This window comes from Monodelphis domestica, chromosome 6, assembly GCF_027887165.1.
Source record: "Monodelphis domestica isolate mMonDom1 chromosome 6, mMonDom1.pri, whole genome shotgun sequence".
Lineage (NCBI taxonomy): Eukaryota > Metazoa > Chordata > Mammalia > Didelphimorphia > Didelphidae > Monodelphis > Monodelphis domestica.
This window is the reverse complement of record NC_077232.1, coordinates 292796843-292817887: the sequence shown is the minus strand read 5'-3', so window position 1 is coordinate 292817887 and position 21045 is coordinate 292796843. Positions and strand designations below refer to the sequence as shown.

General features: G+C 43.9%; 1 protein-coding gene across 4 annotated transcripts in view; it reads right to left on the bottom strand.

Moving 5' to 3' along the window:
• Positions 1-13597: 13597 nt before the first annotated feature.
• Positions 13598-21045, bottom strand: part of TRMT9B (tRNA methyltransferase 9B (putative)) — a 33981-nt gene continuing 26533 nt past the window's right edge. For all 4 annotated transcript variants that reach the window (XM_056803386.1, XM_056803387.1, XM_056803385.1 and 1 more), the window contains one exon: positions 13598-19296. In XM_056803386.1, the coding sequence (XP_056659364.1) occupies positions 18284-19296 (1013 nt within the window). In that variant the 3' untranslated portion in view covers positions 13598-18283. The remainder of the gene's footprint in view (positions 19297-21045) is intronic.

Here is a 21045-nt window from a genome sequence, read left to right as displayed (position 1 = left end):
GAGACACAGCATACAGAAACCCAGAGATCCCAGCTTTGGGGATAAGAACTCACTCTTCAATAAAAACTGCTGGGAAAATTGGAAAACAGGATAGCCGAGGCAAGCAATAGGCCAATATCTCACGCCCCATACCAAGGGAAGGTCAAAAGGATATTTGATTTAAATATAAGGAATGATACATAACTAAATTAGGGGAACATAGAATAGTTTACCAATTAGATTTTTGGAAAAGGGAAGAATTTATGACCAAACAAGAGATAGAGGGTTTATAAGATGTAAAGTGAATAATTTTGGTTATATTAAATTAAAAAGCTTTTGTACAAACAAAACCAATATAACCAAGATGAGAAGGGAAACAACAAATAAGGGGGGAAATGTATAACAAATTTCTCTCATAAAGGTCTAATTAATCAAATTTGTTGAGAACCAAGTCAAATTTACAAGAACATAAGCCATTCTCCAATGAACAAATGGTCAAAGCATGTGAACAAGCAATTTTCAGGTGAAGAAATCAGTCATCAATAATTATATGAAAAAGTGTTCTAAATCCCTCTTGTTAGAGAAATGCAAATTAAAATAATTCTGAGGTACCTCCTCCCACCTAGCAGATGGACCAGTATGGCAGTAAAAAAGTGATAAATGTTGGAGGGGATGTGGTAAAATTGGGGCAATTTGAAATTATGCCCAAAGGGCCAGAAAACAATGAATAACCTTTGATTCAGTAATGCCACCATTGAGTCTGTTTTCCAAAGATAAAAAGGGGGAAAAACCCTTCTGGACAAAAATATTTCTAGCAGCTCTTTTTGTGATGGAGTCCATCAATTGGGAAATAGCTGGACCAATTATGGCACATGTTGGTGACCGAATCCTTTTGTGCTCTAAGAAATGATGAGCAAGATGATTTCAGAAGAAGCTGGAAAGATCTACATGAACAGAGAGAAATAAGCAGAAATGGGAGAACATTATTCACAATAACAGCAATACAGGATGATGATGATGATCTGAAAAGTTGGCTCCTCTCAGCAATGCAATGATCTGGAACAATCCTGAAAGACTTGTGATGGGGAACGCTCTCCGCCTTGAGAGAGTTGTTGGAGTCGTCTTTCACATCCATGTATTTAGGGTTTTATTTTGGAGTTTGGGTTATGTATGAGTTTGCTCTTGCCAACATGACCAATCTGGAAGGGTGTTTCAAGTGACAATAAAAATCATCATTGTTTAAAAAGTGACTAAGGACTCACCATTCCCATTCCCATCCCTCTTCTGGGTTACCAAGAAATTCTCTGGGCTTGCTTGAAAACTGCTGATTCTAGTTTTGTTCTGGAGAGTGGGGCAGGGATAGAACTTGAGGATACAAAGATATTAAAAAAACCAGATCTGCCCTGGAGGGGCTCTTTTCTATAAGTAAAGGGACCACCTTAGCCAGGGGGGAGAGATGACCTAGGAAGGGGTCTTGTGCATGGGTTCTGGGGTGATGATGAAAACCCCTGGCTGGTTGGGACATCATCATCTGGGGTCTAGAATCAGCGAGCCACTTGTGGGTCAAATAGGTTCCTCTTAACACCCAGGGACTCTAGTCATCTGGGCCAGGACCTAGGACCAAAGCCACTTCTCCAGGAAATGCCTGAGCCCTGGACTGTGGTGGGAAGGAGTCTCATCTCCTAGGTCCCTGGTCCAGTGGGAGAGTGCAGGTCAGAGAGAAAGGGGGCTGGGGAGCAGGTGGGGTAGAAGAGGAGTCGATCTAGGTGGGGGTCAAGAACAGGGCTAAGTTGAGGGAGAAGAGCAGGCCTAGATGGGGAGCAGAGGGGGAGGGGAACAGGGCTGGTTGAGCCAATTGGTCCTTAATGAAGCAGCCAGGGCCATTCCAAAGGGGCTTTCCTGGGCTTTGTAGATAGAATGTCAACCTGCTCCAGAGACTGGAAGGAAAGAGGCCCCAAGAACTCAAGAGGCTGAGGAGGACCAAGGCAGAATCTTAGCAGTTTCACTGGCTGTATAGCTCCAGGCAAACCCTCTGGCATCTGTGAGCCTCCACTCCCCAGGGTGGGTGCTGTCTAGACCCCAGATTGTGAGGGTTGAGCGCTATACCTTGCATTGCCATTCTTGCTTTACAGATGAGGAAACTGGGCTTCAGACTGAGAAAAAAAAGCCTACAAAAGTGTTCCTCCATCACCGCCCCTGGGTGCTAACTCCTTAGTGATTCAGGAGGCCCTCTGGTGGGGGGACTCTGTGGGCAGACAGTGGTATCTCTTTATGATGGGGGGTTGCCCATCAGCTTCCTCCTAGTTGGGAGGAAGAACCCGGGGAATGCTGGATTCCAGAGGCTATCTATCTCCACCTTTAGCCCAGGGTCTCAGGGTCTTTCGGGCCAGAAGTCCTGTGTAACTCTGGACAGGGGCTTCTCCTGAGGGCTCCATCTCTCCTCATCTGTAAAATGAAGGGTGTCTCTTTGAACCCTTCTGCCTCTAACTGACCCCCTCCTTGACTGGAAGCCCTGCAATGGATCTTCTGTCTGGTCCATAGACATGTTACCTTGGAAACCTTAACCTGCATCCAGGTCCACACTTAGAAACCATGAGACTTGCGGCTGCACTTGTAGGTGGTTCTTCGGGCTGCTGACTGCCCCCACCTTCCCTTGGGACAACAGACAAGCTGTTACCCATGTCCAGTAGCGCCCGGTGGCTATGGACCCTGCCGCTCTGTGTACCCCACAGACACCCAACCAACAACCCCCTAATTAAAGAGCGAGCCCCTCCCAAGCGCCAGATGTGAGTCCTACCTCCGAGAGCCACTTCCCTGGCCCTCTGCTAACCCCAAACGGGTTGTGGGGGTACCTCAAGTCTCGGGGTCCTCTTTAGCAGGAGGGCTTGAGCAGCCGGGACTTCGGATCTCGGTGGAACCTCCATTGGGTCAACCAGAAAAAACGCAGAACTATTAAATAGTCAAAATCACTCTTTAATCAAGGGAAAAGGGGTTCGGCGCTAATAGGCCACGACAACAGAGCTGCTCCCCGAGACTGACCCCTGGGAGTGCCACCGACTCAGGATGGACTCCGAGGAACACAAGAACGTGGGGAACCTCTATACCATTTGGGGAGTCCAGGGGCAGGGAAAGATGATGGACATCACTATAGCGACAAGGAAAATGGGAGTGTTCTAACTACAGGGACAGGATGCAATCAAGCTGGGGAAAGGAATCCTAGGTAGAGGTTGGGTGTAAGAGAAGGGGCTGCTTCCAATGGATACTAAAGGATGGTTCCTGCCCAGGTGTGGATCTTCTTGGGAAAGGGTCTAATACAATAGGGGAGACCACCTAGAACAAAGGATCCTTAGCATATGCTTATCTCACCCAACCAGGATTGTCATTCCCCAGAGGGTCTAACTTGGGATTCCCTTCAGGGTAAATTCCCATGAGAACAGGGAAATAGTCCTGAAAATTGGGGTTCACCAGATCTCACTAGGTAACAAGTTTGGGATTCCTAGATTCCATGTTGACACCCCTCCCCCTTTTGGTCAAGACCGAACGTCGCTGACCAAACAAATGGACAAATGGGTAATGCTATATCGGATTGGACTCCATCCCTCATGGTGGGAAAGCTCAGGGATACTGGTTTGGGGAACTGGCATTTGGGGGCATTCCCCAATGCCTCCGATGCTTTGACATTTGAGCCAGAAAGGCAGGCAGTCTGCCTTTGGCTACCCCATTTCCCAAAGTCTTAAGTCTTTCCCATCTGGTGGGTCCTGATGATGCCTTCAGCCTCCTCTCTCGCAGACTTCTGTCCTCTGGCAGGCTCCTCCTTTGGTACCCGACAGCTTCCTTGCTGCTGCAAGAGAAAATGAAGAGAAATCCATAAACACATTCTTTAACAGGACTTGATCAACTCCCTATATGCTCACTCACTACAAAGATTGTCCACCCTGCTAACCTTAAGTCTGCCATCCCATCTCATTAATTTTAACCATGTCTTTTCCTCCATTATAAAATTAGGTAATTTACATGCATAATCAGAAAGACTGCCTTACTTTACCAAAATGGAAAAACCTACAAACTAGAGAAGTATAAAAGCAAAATAAATCCACATCACAGGTTACTCAGTACTTTGTAAATCTGGACGTGGCCCTACTTCCCATTTGTGGCCAAAAATTAAAATATTTTGTCTAGCACCAAGAAATATTCAATCACCCCCAAATCCAAAGCCACATTAGAATGATTGCATGGCAACTTCAGCTTCAAAACTATTTTTAAAGTCAAATTTTAAGTTTCACTATTGGAATGAACTCCAAAAATTTTCAAGATAAAAATGCTTCTAATTTTCCTTAATTTTAAAACCTCCTACACACCTCACCCCCCCCCCTTTGGGGAGGCCGGGATGCTAGGGATTTTGCAACTGTTTTCATTCACCTTTAACTACTTAGCAACCACAACCCTGCTTAAATAGCTTAGGCTTTTTACTTCTATTAACTATTACCTAGTATGAAAAAAATAATGTGGCAACTGAGTCAGCTAATGTAAAGTCTGTAGATAAAAATTTTTGTTAAAATAATTCTCCTGATTTGACTGAGTTCTAGCCTTAGATTAGTTTTGGGTACACATTTCATTTTCCTGGGTATTTATTCATTGGCAATGAGGACTCATTTACCATTGAACTTCTGCCTAAATCTATGGGTGAATGGATTAGCTTTCCTTGTCACAAAGGTTCTCTTCTTATCTCCCCGTTTCCTGACTTGGAGCTCAAAAATGTATAAACTTCACTGGTACTGGGGAGCCATTCAGTGTTCTATCAGAACCTTGTTTATTAAAAATGCTGTTTAGAATCTACTATTTATGTGCAAGGCCTCCCCCCTTTTTGGCACTGATATTTTGCCAGGTTTTCCTTATGACCTAAACTCTTCCTTTTAAGAAAAGGGACCTCTTTGATTTGCTTACTCATTCATAATGGCTAAAAATTTCTATCTGTTTCCACAATTTCCATAGTCTGCCTTGCCTTCCTGAGGCTCCTTTCATCATACAGAAAATTTATTTTTAACGGGAGAAAAGTGGGAAGTGACTTAAAATGAGGGAGAAAAGCTCCTGTAATTTGGAATATTAATGCCATGCGTAAATTAGCAATGATCAGCAGCCACCTTGACAGAAACTTAGCTCTTCCATTCACCCCTGTGACTGTATCAGTAACCAATTTCCTCCATAGCTTTTCTTTTTCCCAATTATCTTCCCATACAATTCACTATTAGATGGCAATTCTCTAACCAGGCTCCAGATTTAAAATAAATTTATCTTGTATTACTAACAATCATTTCTAGGCTTCGTCATTCTTCCTAACTTCTGATACCACTTTGAGACAAACTAGCACTCTGGAATCTTTGCTGCAACTTCTCCAATGAACAGATGTTACTTTCAGAGCTCTCAACCCGGTAAAATGCTCTTATTTAAATTTTCACACTTGAGCTAAATCTGGGGACTAGCTCTGTCCTTTCTAGGTTCTCTACTTAAAGGGACTTTGCTCAGGAGAAATATAATTCTCAGGGGAAATAAATTGGCCAGTTTATGTCTGCTACAGAAATATTCCTAAAATCAATGAAAATGATGAGAAACAATACTTATCCGGATCCAGTATCTTGGGGCTCCTTTGGATTTCTCGTAGAGATGATTCTTGAGGAATCCTTCAGATTCTAGGCTACAGGAAAATCTTGTCCAGGCTTTTGGCTCCTAAGAAACATCTTGGGGTAAAAAAAATTTTTTTTTAAGCCCTTACCTTCCAATACACAATATTGACCCCAACGCAGAAGAATGGTGAGGGCTAGGCAATGGGGGTCAAGTGACTTGCCCAGGGTCACACAGCTGGGAAGTGTCTGAGGTCAGATTTGAACCTAGGACCTCCCATCTCTAGGACTGGCTCTCAATCCACTGAGCTACCCAGCTGCCCCCTTGAGGTAAAACTTTAATAGGTTTTAATCACTTCACCCACACTCCATAACTGGGGTGGTAAAATACAGAACATTCCTAGAAATTTTAGAGTTTCCCAGGTGAGAAATTCCTTTCTCTATTGGCATGTGCAATGATCATCAGAAATAATGCTCACAAAACCATTAGTTCTCTCCACTTAAAAAGGAAAATGAGTGATCAGTATTTGCTGGTCTTTTAAAACAAAAACCTATCTATTGTAATGGTGGCACTCTGGAAATTTACCTTAAAAATTCCAAAAATCAGGTTATAGTTCATGATTCTTTTACTTTTTCAAAATCTAAAATCAGTAACATTTTCCCTCCAGACACAAAATTTAGGATTACTAAGAAAAGCTTAAAAATTACCTTTAACTCCGAGTACCTCTATAATTTTCTTTTTTTTTCCTTTTTTTTAACTTGTTTACTTTTGTCTCTAAACTTGCCTTTCTCTTAGCCTTGCCTCCAACCCGTTTGGCCTACGGCTAAAGCCGCTCCTAAAGAGGAAATTTGTTGGTCAGTTTACAAATGTGCAGTTTCCTTACCCTTTAAAGCACTGCCTTTCCCCAATATTTCTCGTCATTTACAACAATTCAATGACCGGTCAGGTCTGTGGTTGACCATCCTAAAAGGAACTTTCTTCACTCCAGAACTCACACACACCTTGCTATGGGAAACAAATGAACTGCTGGGAAAAAAACGTGAAACGACAGCACTCAAATAGCCAAGTTAATCCCTAGAATAAAATGCATCTCATGACCAATATGAACTGCACTTGATACAAAATATCTCCCACATTAACCAGACCAAACTTTGGGGAGAAAAATGAGACCTCAAGTTAAGAATCTCTGGGCCTCCTGCTGGATAGTCCCCATATCCAAATCATCAGCTCCAGTCTGGCCTCTTCAAACTTCTGGGAGGAATTCATTGTTCACAACTTTCAGACATTATTTGCTAACGTTTAAATCATCAGGATTTGAAATCGCCGCCTAAGAAATCCATTAGACATATAAGCAAAAGCCCACAGAAAATTTTGAAAAGAAACGCAGAACTGAAGTTCTTAAGTTTCTATGAGAAGCTTTTTCACAAACTTTATAAACATTGAAACCTCAAACCACGGCATTAATTCATGAAGAAAATTTCTCTTTTAATCAATCTTAAAGCAGTTACTCAGACCCTCAAGTGAACACTCAGGCTCTCACACTCCAACTCGAGTTTCCCATTCAAAACTTTCAGCCAACCTTTCACGCATCTGACCTATACTATCACTCATTGGCCTCCGTGGGCCATTCTTCCTTTTAGGGAAAGCTCCAAACCAATTCCCCAGAGCCTTGGCCCTCAGCCTCATGTATTTATCATGGGTGGCCAGCCTTCCAAGCTTTCGTCTCATTTTGTCTCTGGACAACTATACTCCATCCACATTGGAGTTTCCCTTTTTAATTCTTTTTTTTACCTTTAAAAAATTATTTTTTATTGATATTGAAGTTCCAAGGCATCTTCTTTCCTCCCCAAGCTAGAGAAGGCATGGTTAGAGAGAGAGAGAGACAGAGAGAGAGAGAGAGAGACAGATAGAGAGACAGAGAGAAAGAGAGAGAGAGAGAAAGAGAAAGGGAGAGAGAGAGAGACAGAGAGAGAGAAAGAGAGAAAGAGAAAGGGAGAGAGAGAGAAAGAGAAAGGGAGAGAGAGGCAGAGAGAGAGAAATAATAGAGAAATAAAGAGATAGATGATAGAGAGATGATAGATAAATAGATATAGACAGAGATAGATGGATGGATAGATAGATAAATAGAAGAGAGAGATATCTCAATGCATGCTTCCATTTATCTGTTCTTTCTCTGTAGGTGCACATTCACAGTTATTCTTCCAACATTCTTTTGGTCCTGCTCATTTGATTTTTTGTAATTTCAAGCAGATCTCTCCATATTTTTTTATTTACCTGCTCAGCATTTCTTAGAGCCCAGTGGCATTCCATCACAATCATATGCTACATCTTGCTTAGCCATTCCCCCAAAGCTAAAACATAATAGTCATAGTAGCAGCATACATTGGTTCTTGGTTCTCTAGATTGAAAAGTCCCTCCTTGGGACTAAGGAGAAAGAAAGTTTTCCACATAGAGAGAAAGAACTGGGAACAGAAACAAAGAAGAAAAATATATGCTTTGTCCCTTGTTTATACAGATATATGATTTGGGGTTTGGATTTTTAAAAATTACTCTATTTAAAAAATTAATAATATGGAAATGGGTTCTGAGTGATAATACATGCCTAATCCAGTGGAATTGCTAGTTGGTTGAGGGGCGGAAGGAAAAGGAGACAGAAAGAGCATGAATCATGTAACCATGGAAAAATACTTAAAAATTAATTAAATTAAAAAGAAAAGAAAAATCCCTCCTTTCCAGGTTCTAAGGGACAGATCCAATAGCACTGAGGTCTCTGGTTCCATTGGATGCAAAGTAGATCTGGATTCAAATTGTTTTTCCTTCCCACCTCCCCAGGGCTTTGGGTTGAATGGTTCTTTCATTCCCTGGGGGTTTGGAATGTAGGGTTAACAAATGACCCTGGGATGTGTTGGAGGTACCATTGACTGGATCTTCAACCTTGGTTTCCCACCACCAGGTAAGCCAGGGTCTTCTTTCGCACGCAGGGCAACTCTGGTTCCTCCTTCTGTACCTGGCCCATTCCAGGGCCCCCTTCTCATTGGGCTGATTTGGGGGCTTTCAGCTTCTGACCAGAACCCCATTATCATTAATAGAACTGGATGTCAGCTCTCCTTTCATTTCTATTTTGGCCCCTTGGCTGGGCATTCTTTCTGTGAAATGGAAGGCAGTAGATTTGGTCTTTTAAGAAAGCACATCTGTGGACTACCCTGACATTGGTTAGCAATGGGATTCCATACCTTCTTCCCAGATTTGGGTCATCTCCCTCCTGATTCCAGTGGGACTCTTCTCAGTTATTCACCTGTCCACTCAATCATTACCTTTCTTCTTCTGCAGTCATGCCATGGAATAAAGAAAGGTTTTAAGAGGAAGACAAAAATCTGCAAAACTCATCCATGCATGAAAAAACCCTTAGGAATATTGCAGTGTCCCATGCTGTCTCCCTCCCACCCCAAACCACCTCTGCAAAGGAAAGGGAGGGGGAGTGGCACCCTATTTCCATGCTGGTGAACCTATGGCACACATGCCAGAGGGGGCTGCTCCCTTTCCCATCTTCACACCCATGTGAGGACATTTCTCCCATCACCTGCCCCTCTGCCCAGTGGCCCAATGGCAGCACTTCTTCACTTCCCTGTCTGGGGTAAGGCAGGGGGCTCAACTGCTGTGTGAGGGTTGCAGTTTGGGCATTCATTCTCCAAAAATTTGCCATCACTGTGGCTTATTCTGTGGTCTGTGTTAGTCCTTAAACTCTTTGTTTACTATTCTAAGGCCCCTCCCAACCCGGACTTCACTTGTTTTTTTTGTTTGGTTGGGGTTTTTTTTTGTTTTTAGTGGGGAGAAGATATTTTATTTTACCAATTAAAGGTAATAACAACTTTCCACATAAGTTTTCAGAAGTTAAAAGATCCAAATTGTCTCCCTCCTTCACTTCCTTACCCTTTCCCAGAGCTAGTAAGCAATTTGATCTGGGGTATACATGTATTATTATGTAAAACATTGTTGTAAGAGAATAATCATATAAGACCAAAATCCCAAAATAAAAATTCAAATAAACTAAAATGAAAAATCGCACATTTTCATCTGTATTCTTATTCCAACAGTTCTTACTCTCTCTATGGAGAGCATTCTTTGTCATAAGTCTGTTAGAATGGTTCTGGATCATTGTATTGCTGAGAGTAGCCAAGTTTATCACAGTTGATCTTTCCACCATATTGCTGTTACTATGTACAATATTCTCCTGGTTCTGCTTATTTCATTCTGCATCCGTTCACTTAGGTCTTTCCAGCTCTTTCTGAAATCTTTCAGATCATCACTCCTTACAGCACAATAGTTCTCCATCACCATTATATGCCACAATTTGTTTACCTGTTCCCCAATTGAGGGACAACCCCCTTTATTTCCAATTCTTTGCCCCCACAAAAAGAGCTACTATAAATATTTTGGTACACTCCCCCTTTTTTATTATCCCTTTGGGATACAGACCTAGTAGTGGGATAACTGGATCAAAGGGTGTGCACATTTTTTAGAGCCCTTTGGGCACACTCTCCTTCCACCTCAGCTCTTCTCAATAGACTAGAAAGTAACCCTTCCCCCTCTCTGCCAATGACCCAAAGTCTGGATAAAGACGTGGCAATGGTGCCATCTGGAGGCCAGTGCCAGACATCAAAGATAGCTGCTGCCTTTTCAGGTCAAAAAAAGATGGGACCAAGGACTGCCCTTGGATTGCTCTGGGCGGGGAACTTCCAGGGCAGGCGTTGTCCTCTTCCACCCATACAAGTGTAAAAAATACCTGCACAAATAAAAGATTAAGTTTTGCCAGGTCCTCGAGGGCCCCAGGAGACCAGCAGGGTCCGAGTCACCAACCCCTTGGCCTCAGACAATGATGTTTTCTGGGAGGCAATGGGACAAAGTCCCTCCGTGGGCCTTCATTTCTACCTCAGTGAAGTGAGGAGGATGGATGGAGCTCTCTTTCTCTATTTCTGCCTCTTTTTCCCTTCCTCTCCTTTCCTCTGTCTTGCTCCCTGTCTCTCTCCCTGTCTCTCTCCCTCTTTCTGTCTGTCTGTCTGTCTGTCTCCCCTCTTCTCTTCTCTTCTCTTCTCTTCTCTTCTCTTCTCTTCTCTTCTCTTCTCTTCTCTTCTCTTCTCTTCTCTTCTCTTCTCTTCTCTTCTCTTCTCTTCTCTTCTCTTCTCTTCTCTTCTCTTCTTTTCTCTTCTCTTCTCTTCTTCTCTTCTCTTCTCTTTCCTATCCAGTATCAACATGGAAATCTAGAAATCCCCAGTTTACTCAGTTGGGAGGTGGAAACCCCAGGTTTTGACCTTGTCACAGGAGAGGTTTCCCCCTGAGAGAAGGTCCCACTGCACCAGACAATAGACATCCACTTCAGGTGGGGAGGTAAATCCCATCCGAAGTCAAGTAGCTCCTCACTTCCTACTGTGCCAAAGCTGATGGAATATTCTCCCACACTATCTCCCCTCCTGGCTTCCTTCAAGTCCCACCTTTTACACAAAGTGTTTTCCACTCTTCTCCATTCTAGCACCTTTTCTCTGTTGATAATCTCTACCTTATCGTGTTTCTAATTTTTTGGTATATGGTCATTTGTATGTTGTCCCCCTATTAGATTAGGGGCTCCCAGACTGTCTTTTGTCCCCCTTTATATGGGGGACATACTGCTTTTTACTACTCTTTTGCCTTGGAACCAATAAACATTGATTCTAAGTTGTAAGGGAAAGAAGGGAGGAAAAAGAAAGAAAGAAAGAAAGAAAGAAAGAAAGAAAGAAAGAAAGAAAGAAAGAAAGAAAGAAAGAAAGAAAGAAAGAAAGAAAGAAAGAAAGAAAGAAAGAAAGAAAGAAAGAAAGAAAGAAAGAAAGAAAGAAAGAAAGAAAGAAAGAAAGAAAGAAAGAAAGAAAAAGGAAGGAAGGAAGGAAGGGAGAGGGAGGGAGGGAGGGAGGGAGGAAGGAAGGAAGGAAGGAAGGAAGGAAGGAAGGAAGGAAGGAAGGAAGGAAGGAAGGAAGGCAGGCATGACACATAGTAGGTACTCAATAAGTGCTGGTTGACTGGCTGAAGTAAGTACAGCAGGAACCTACTCCATTGACATGAAGCCTGGGTTAGGTGTCGTTCTGTTCCTGCCAATTGGAATGCGAGTTCCTTGAGAACAGGGAATGTCTTGAATTTCTATTTTACCCTGAGACTTTGTCCAGTGCTTGGCACAGGATAAGAGCTTAAAATAAATGGTTTTCCAATCTAGTCCCATGACCCAGAAGTCTGTATTGATTCCTAAGGGAGACAGGAGTTAAATTGGTGGGCTTTGCTCATTCTAAATGGTATTTGATGAGTATGCCCTTGTGTGTTGGCAGAAAGGAGTCCAAATGCTGCTATCCCCATTTTACAGATAAGAAAACTAAGCCCCAGAAGTGAAATGCCTAGGTCAATTAGCTGTCAGGGAGAGGCAGATCAAAGACTCCTCTCAAACCCTGAAGCATCCAATTCCAGACCTGTGGGCTGACTAAATAGAAAGGGGCCACTGTGCCTTGGAAAAGGTGCTTGTTGACTCAAAAACCATATATTTCTGTTGTCTGTGGTCCATTTCAGTTTGATGTGTTGTTAAATATTTCCCAGTTACTGTTTTAGTCTGCTTGTTTGGGTCCTGAGAGTAAAAATGAGCTGGAGAAGGAAGTGGCAAGCCACTCCAGGAGCTTTGCCAAGAAAACCCCAGATGGGGTCACAAGAGTCAGATGTGACTGAAACAAATGAAATGTTCTTCTTGGGAAGAACATGCTGAGACTCTTCTTATGGAAGTCCTGATGCACCACAGGGAAGCACCCAGGGCTAGTGCTAGTGAGCCAGAGCTGAAGATGGAGACTCTCTCTTGCCTCCTCTCTGCCCACTGGAATAAATATTTTATTGAATAAGTCTTGCTTCCCTCTCTGACCTCCATGAGGCACTCACTCACTCACTCACTCTTTCAGCAGATAGCCTGTTCTCAAATATTCTGTTGAGCTGAAGTCCCCCTCCATCCCACAAGCGCCATCTTCACTAGCCACCTCCACAACACAATGAGTTATCAGAAGAAGACTTTAGGGAGTGATCAAGAAAGTGAAACCCCAAAGCACTCTTGGGGAAAACTGTTAAAAAGTGTACCCAGGAATGGAGTTCAACATGACCATCCTTTCCCTGAGGGAACCCCTTTTCTTCTAATGACCTAGTAAGAACTCAGACTTCCTGAACCATTTGTTTTTTATTTTATAAAAACATTCCTACACTGGCCCCAAAAGAGGGCCTCCTCCTGTACTGAGTCCTGAGAGCCCCACTTCTCTTTGGGGGATGGGAGGGTGGGGAGCAGGACGATTCATTCTCGCCAGGCCTCTGGAATCAGGGTTTATTCCTGTGTTAATAAGAGACAAGGCTTTCAAAGTTGTCTTTTCTTTATTAAGTTGTTGTCATTGGACAAATTGTTCTGCTTCTGCTCCATTCCCTTTGCATACATTCATTCAAGTCTTCTCAGCTTCCTTTAGTCATTCCTTTCATTCTTAGGGCAGAATAAGACACCATCACCTTCATTTACCATAACTGCTTTGACTGCTTCTCAGTTGATGGGCACCCACTTTGTTTGTAGTTCTTTGCCAGTGAGCTGCTCTGTGTGTGTGTGTGTGTGTGTGTGTGTGTGTGTACATGCATAATGTTGTTCATTTGTTTCAGTCACATCTGACTCTTGTGACCCCATCTGGGGTTTTCTTGGCAAAGCTCCTGGAGTGGCTTGCCACTTCCTTCTCCAGCTCATTTTTACAGATGAGGAAATTGAGGCCAATGGGGTTAAATGACTTGCCCTGGGTCACACAGCCAGGAAGAGTCAGAGGCCAGTTTTGAATGGAAGACTCTTGTGCTAGAGTCCCTTGAAAGTTATCTTGTGTGTCAATTTCTAAATGACATTTTCCTATGAAATTAAAACTATGACTAAGCTTTTAAAGGGGTTTTGTGAGAATTGAGAGGAACAACCAACTGAGCCATGTCAGTGTGTCAGTCTCTTTTATTTCATCGTTGAGAGAACAGGCACTGGTGAGCCAGTGTTCCAAGTGTTCCAGTCGGCAAGGAGACTCACAGACATCCTTTTATCCTGGTCCCGGAATGGAACAAAGCTAGTCCCTCCCTCCCTGTTCACTGGCTGGTTCCTTGAGAGTTACAATCTTAGCTCAAAAGCTAGCCAATCAGAATGCGCAATTTACAAACCTGATTCTTATTATTCAAGTGGGGTTTAGCCAATCAAAATAAGGATTGGGGTTTAACCAATCAGAGCAGGAGGAGGAGGAGGTCCTATGCTGCTCTTCCTGTCTGGCCAGCCACATGGCCTTCCCTGAGGAGATTCCATGCTGTCTCTATTCCCCACAGGATCAAATGAAATATTTGCAAAGTGCTTAGCCCAGAAGCTGGCCGTAATCAATATTTCCCTCACCCCTTCTAGAGGGAAAGAGTCTGTCCAGAAAGCCAAAGACTTCTTAGAAAACACAAATTGTTGCGGACCACACTTGATTATCATCATTTGCTACTTAAGCTTGCTGAAATCCTATTTTCAATGGCTTTTTCATTGCACCTCCCAATCTTTTTTCCCTCTTTTCTGGGGTTCCTGAAGAAGTACTCCATTCACTCACTCAGCAATTAGGCGGGTGACAGCCAGGCAGGCAGAGATTTCTCTGACCCCTGCACTTGCTGCCAGTTGGGGTTCTCAGGCTGGAGGAAGCCTTTGGCTTCAGTGACCTGAAGGGGAAGAGCTTTTGCCAGGGGACAGCCTCCGGCTACCTTTGTCCGGTGAGAAGACATCTAGCCACTCAAGCAATCACAGGCGTTAAACTAAGGGGGAATAATCTGGTGGGGGCAGCAAGTGCGTGGGGAGACTTCCAGCCCTGGGATGAAGTGAACCTGGAATGGCTGAAGAGGCTTCGCTTCCTAGCTGGCTACACTCGCAGGGGCCACTCTCCAGTGGCCAAAATGGCTGCCCATTCATCCATTCCACCCAACGTATGGAACTGGTCCTGTTCCTTATTGGGCTTGTAAAACATCACCACCTTCTGAACAAAATTGACATTGTTTCTCCTGCTGGTGAAACAAATAATAATTTTTAAGATGCAGTAGACAAAGATTGGTTTTTAAATTTCTTTGTGTTTTTGGAGAGTGAGGTGGAGAGAGGTGGAGAGAGCTTGGGGACAGTTACTCTCCCGGCCAAATTCCAAGCTACCAATGGGCAACTTTGGGGAGTTGATTCAGGATGCTTTATCCCAAAGGTTCATATGGGCTGCTGGTGTTCCGATTGGCCCAACCAGCCACAGTTGGACACACTGTACATTGGTCCTGACATCATGACGTCATCTTGACATCTTGATCCTTTTTGAATAGGAAGGACAACAATCACCTGCAGAGAAGACCCAGTTCTAGCCTTGCCTCTGTTCAATGAGATCCTGGACAAATCTCTTCTTTCCCGCTTCAGTTGCCATTGCTGTAAAATGAGGGAGGGCAGACTCAATGACCTTTGAGAACCTTTCCAGCTTTGGCTTATTAGTCTGTGATCTTGAATTACATGCTCTATCCCACCTCTCCTAAAAATGCGTAATGAATTATTCACACTACTACCCAGTCAAAGGTTGCAGGTTCAAACCTAGGGTAGATCAGTTTCCATTTCTGGATCTCAGTTTATTTCTGAAGGAGCAGCAGACTAGAATTATTGGCTCATGGACTCCTGGAAGGGACCCTAGAGGGCATCTGGTCCATTTTTCATTATTCAGACTTCTTTTTCCAAAAGGGAAAATTGAGATAGTATAACCGACCTCCAATAACAAACTGTTTAACCATATTGAGCTTTTAGCCCTCTGAAAATTATGGATCTTTTTTCAAGTGAACTGCTGCCCAGTTGTACTTATGAAGCCAATGTTTTTAGCCCACTTTTTAGAATGTATTTTTACCCTCTATTAAATTTCATAACATTAGATTTAGCCCAGAGTTCTAGCCACCCACATCTTGACCCTCCATTCAGTATGCTGTCTATTCTTCCAGGTATGTCAGGTACAAGTGTGATGAGTAGGTCATCTCCATCAGTATGGAAGCCCCTGATAAAAATGGCAGACTCCACAGGACCAAGGACCCTCCCATTGCTGGAGGTCTCCTTCAAAGGTCACATCAGTTGCCTCTTCTTTAGGTGTAGTCATCCAAGCATCCAAATTCACCTCATTTTTCTCTTTCTAGCACATCTCTCCAACTTGGCTATACAGATAGCATAAGGAACTCTGTCTGATCCTTTTCTAAAACCATAAAAAACTATCTGTGGTCTACATTGGCCCACCAGTCTAGTGACTGTGTTCTCAAAAGAAAAGAAAGCGAGTGAGTCAGGCATGAGCTGGATGGTGGTCGGCACCCATAATTTTGTACAGTGGCCCCAGAAAGCTATCTTTGACCTTTGGTTGCACTAACAAAGGGTTCCCGTTCAGGACCAAGAGGGTGGTAGCTTCTGATCCATCCATCTCTGTTCCCACCACCCCTGCAATCTCATGTTTAGGTCTGAGCTACAGACCCTTTGAACTACAGAGAGGCTGGAGAGCATAGAGAGGGAGATGGCCAGGATGGAGAGAAGATGGAAGATAAGGCTTTGATGAGAGAAATGGGGGTGTTTATCCTGAAGATCCTCCAGGGTCAAATATAAAGTCCTCTGGCTTTTCAAGCCCTTTATAACCTTCCTCCACCCTTCTTATATCTCCTTCCCCAATACATACTCTTCTATCCAGTGACAGTGGCCTCACAAATAAGGGCTCTGAGCATTCCAGTGGGCCAGGGTGGCTATTCTTGGGGGTGACTTTTTCCCCAAAAAGGGAACTTCTGAGGCCCCACTGGTGCAGAAACTATTTCCGTCTGCTTCTGTTCAACCTATTCACAGCTTTATTCCAAGATACAACTTCTTGTTCTTTAATAAAATGAGCAAATGTGTTGACAACATTCCTGCCATCAAGATAGAAAGAGGTGGCCCTTCAGCATCGCCTCAACATCAGACAAATCCAGATGATAGGCAATTGAGCATCCTTGAAACCCTAACCCTGGGAGTGAATAAATGAAGCCTCATTTATTAGGCACTGTCTCTGGGCCAAGCACTGGGGACACAAATACAAAACAAAGATAGTTTCTGCCCTCAGAGAGCTTACAGTCTTAGAGGAGATGACTCATGGCCACAGAGTAGTATTTTTGTTGGCTAAATCTCAGAGAGGGTGAGTAGAGTCATAAAGCAGAGCCCACAGATGGCAGGGCTAATTCAATTAAGGTTCCAGAACTTGAAGGGGCAAAGGAATCACACAGGACACAGCAGAGGCCACGGGGCTGGCAAGACAATGTGTGGGGAGTGAAGAGAGCATGATTGGAGCTTGTGGAGAGAGAGTGGAGCTTCCCAAGAGGAACTCATCAAATAGGATAGCAGGAACCTGGAGGAGTTCTTGAGCTGAGAACAGAAATCCCCCCATGGTCTCTGGTTGAGCCAAGGCGGCAGGACAGAAGAGTGCCAAAGTCTGAATGCCCAGTGCCCAGATCTCTGTGCAATGAGTCCAGCTCTATGACCACCCAATGGCAGTGGTAATCCACCAACCAGAGAAGGACCCCAGGCTGTTTTCTCACCTCAAGTCCCTCTACATTCTCATTATAGACATGAGAAGGGAACAGCTAGCTGCCTATGGGGCAGGTGTCCTTGGGAGTGGAGTGGAAAGAAAACAAAACCGCCAGATTGTGTCCCTGATGAAAGCCCAGGGTGGAGATGTGGGAGAAAGGGAGATGGCTATCAGGATCACAAAAAGAGCTCCTCCTTTCCCCAATGCCTTTGAACATGGAAATGGCGAAAGCCAAACCCCAAACAGAACCCTTGGAATTAGAACAACCAAGCCAGGAGATGAGAAAATGCACTTCCCTCCTTCCCTCTCCAGAGAGGTGGGGGCATATGGGTGAGGAACACTTCATATTTCCAGACTCAGTTGATGTGTTGTCAGTTATTGGATTTCTTTTTTCCCTCTTTTTAAAAAATTCTTTGCTACAAGGGAGAGATTTGGAAATAAAAATGGGGTTAAAAAATAAAAATAATAACAATAAAAAAGCACAAATGCCTCATGCTTTCTTTTAAAAAATCCATCGTAATACTAGGCAGTGGGTCTAACTACCAAGGACTAAAGATTCCAAAGGAGAGTTAATTCTGGGACAGAGAACTGGTCCTGTTGTCCTGCTGCCCTTTCTAGATCCTACCAGTGTCTCTGGATACCTCATAGGATAAGGGGCCTCCCCCTCCCCAGATCCTTGGTGGGAGATGAGCCACCTCCACTTCCATCCTCTCTCCATTTTCTTTGGCTCACCCCTGGCCAGGGCCAAGGCCCATCTCTGCAGGAGGGTTAGTAAAAGGACTCAAGGTGGACCCATCCAAGGTGGAAATTCTGATTAAAAAAAAAAAAGAGATGCTGATTGTGAGTGAAGGGAACAGAAATGAGCCACTAAACTCAGCACAAAGGTGGAGGCCTCTTCTTTTAGAGATTTTCCCTATGTCACAGGCCCTGGCCCCCCAAAAGGTCTCTTGTGACCCTTCATCAGATTGCTGGCCTTACTTAGCCACCAAAGTGAAATGGGGGGCCAAGGGCAGGCACCAGGCTTGTTCACTTGTTCACCCAGATAGTTTTCTAAGATGGCTAGTTCAGCTGGCCATCAGCCCTGGCTTTTTCTCTGCAATAACACACCAGTTACCGTGGTCATTGATGGAACTTAAGATATGAAGCTCTGGTACATGTTTCTCCAGCATATGGCAGAGTTCCCCTTCTCGAAACACATGGTAGTAACGGGTGAAAGCTTCAGAGCCCAAGGTCTCTGCCTGGGACGCCCCTGTGGGCATGGTGGATGCCAGGCTGATGGAGGGAGGCTGAAGGAAGGTCCTTCTCCAGAGCTGGTTGGCAGTTGGCTTATCCATCTCTGTGGGGCAGGCTGACCTGTAGTTCTGCCCCACCATAGGTTCCCTGAGTAAGCAGCTCGCTTGCTGCTGGGTCTCAATGTCTTTGTTAGGCTTTCTGGGGAGGGGGCTTGACTCACCTGGGACCGACTGCCACTCTGTGGTTTGTATGAGCCTGGGGTTGGTGGTGCCATCTTGTTCTTTTGTCAATGGCTCTTGATCATCAGGGCCTACATGACAGAGTTTTGAAGGCTGGATAGACACAGGGTGGCATGGAGTCCACTCCTCTGTGGCATGCCCAGTCTTCTCCACCTGTTTCTTCAGAGTGCATTCATCTAAAGAGCGGGAGAAAAACCAGGAGCGGAATGACCGCCCTAAAATGCTATAGAAGCCACTGTCTTCCTCCCTGACCTCCACCATTTTCCTGCAGCAGCTGGGAGTCCCAGAGCCGTCCAGGCTGTGGGCCCTCCGGGACGCCTGTCTCTTCTGAAGGCACACAGGAGAGCCACAGACAGAGCAGGCTGGGTGGTGGTTAGGCCCCTCCAAGGTAGCTGCAGGCTTCCATCCTGATGGAGATGGTTCTGCTAGGAGCTGGGAACACAGGGCATGGTTCCATGGAATGAACACATCCTGCTTGTCAAAGTGCCGGTGGTTCTTCTCCATGGCCCAGACGTAGATCATGACACGACCTCCTGGGGCTAGCACCCGGGCCATTTCCTGGACGGCTCGAGTCCTCCTTTGTATTGTTGAAAAGTGGTGGATGACTGTAAAGGAAGAGAGAAGAGCTTAGAGTTCATGTGGGAGGCCAGAGAGCCTCGGCTTCCCAAACTTCTGAGATACTGGAGCATCCCTTACTTTCAGGACTGGGGAATATATCAAGGGAAGGAAGTTCATCCTCTTCCCCTCCTGGAGGGCTGACCCAATTTGTCAACATTCTTCACATACCAGAGTGAACAGGAATAAAAGAAAGTGGGTGGTGCATACCTGGGTCTTTTGGCACAGACTACTGGCTGGAAGAGAGAGGTGAGGGAGAGAGAAAAGATGCCAATAGAATAGACACACGTCTGAGAACTTAGAGTAAGGAAGAGATTTAAATCTATGCTTTTCTATCTTTTCTGTTAATAAACTTTATGAAAAATAATAATGGGTAGATATATATTAATTTTAAATATAACAGGCATATGGTGACTCTCATTAAAGGGAGTCTACCCAACAAACTTCTCCAACTTTAGCATCTTTCCTGGAAAGAGGTTTACCAACTCTACCACTGACCCTGTGTGACCTTCATCAAGTTGCTTCCTTTCTCTGGTCTTCCATCAGAGAAAATAAGGAGGCTGAGAGAGAAAAAAAATGTTGTTTGGGGGAAAACTTTGTGTTGGATGAAAAGTGCTGGGAAAAGTGGAAGCTGGTTTGGCAGAAATCAGGTTTAAGCTAACATCCTCCACCACATACCATACAAAGCAAAGTGACCTGAATAGAAAAGAGAACACATTCCCAGTTATGGCTAGGGGATGAGTCCTGGGCCTATTGGTTAGGAAACTCTCCACCAATATAAGTTTGGAATTTCTAGTCTTAAGAGTCCAGAACCAGAGAAGGTGAAGAGATTTGCCCACAGCCACAGAGCCTGAATTAGTTTTTTTCTGCACTTGGCCCCACCACAATATGTTGTTTCTCATAATAAATAATGGCAATAAAAGAAATACAAAATACTTTTTTGAGATGTAATGAGGGGAAAGTTATTGCTGCTACCAGTACTATGGAAAGACTTCATTGAGGAGCTAGCACTTGAGTTGGATTTTAAAAGGGTCTAGGAAATCAGTAGGGGGATGAGGAAGAAAGGAAAATCCAGGCAATGAAACAGAATGAGTCAAGTCATAGAGGTGAGAAATTGCAAAACACATTCATGGTTCAGAACATCATGGGTTGTGATTAAAAAAAAAAAAGGTTAAATGGAGAATACCAATTATATGGAATTGGAAAACTCTACCACAAACAAAATCAACACATAAAAAAGGAAGCCATCAACTGAGAAAAAAAATCTTTGCATGAAATATCTCTGGTAAAAGACTTAATACACAAGACATGTAGTGAACTAACACAAACATATAAGACTAAGAGCCATTCCCCCAATGGATAAATGATCAAAGGCTATGAACAGGCAGCTCTCAAACAATTGTAGACTATTAAAAACCACAGGAAATAGTGCTCCATTCACTATTTAGAGAAAAATGAATCAAAACAACTCTGAAGGGTGGCCAAGTAGCTCAGTGGAGACTCAACCAGGTCTGGAGATAGGAGGTCCTGAGTGCAAATCTGGCCTTAAACACTTCCTAGCTGTATTGCTCTGGGCCAACCACTTAACACAACTGCCTAACCTTTGCCCTTCTATCTTAAAATTGTTACTAAGATAAAAAGTAAAATTTTGCTTTTTTTTTTAAACTGACTTTTTAAACTCACATTTCTACAAATTGGCAAAGATGAAAGCTGTCAATGTTAGAGGTAGTGTAGAAAAA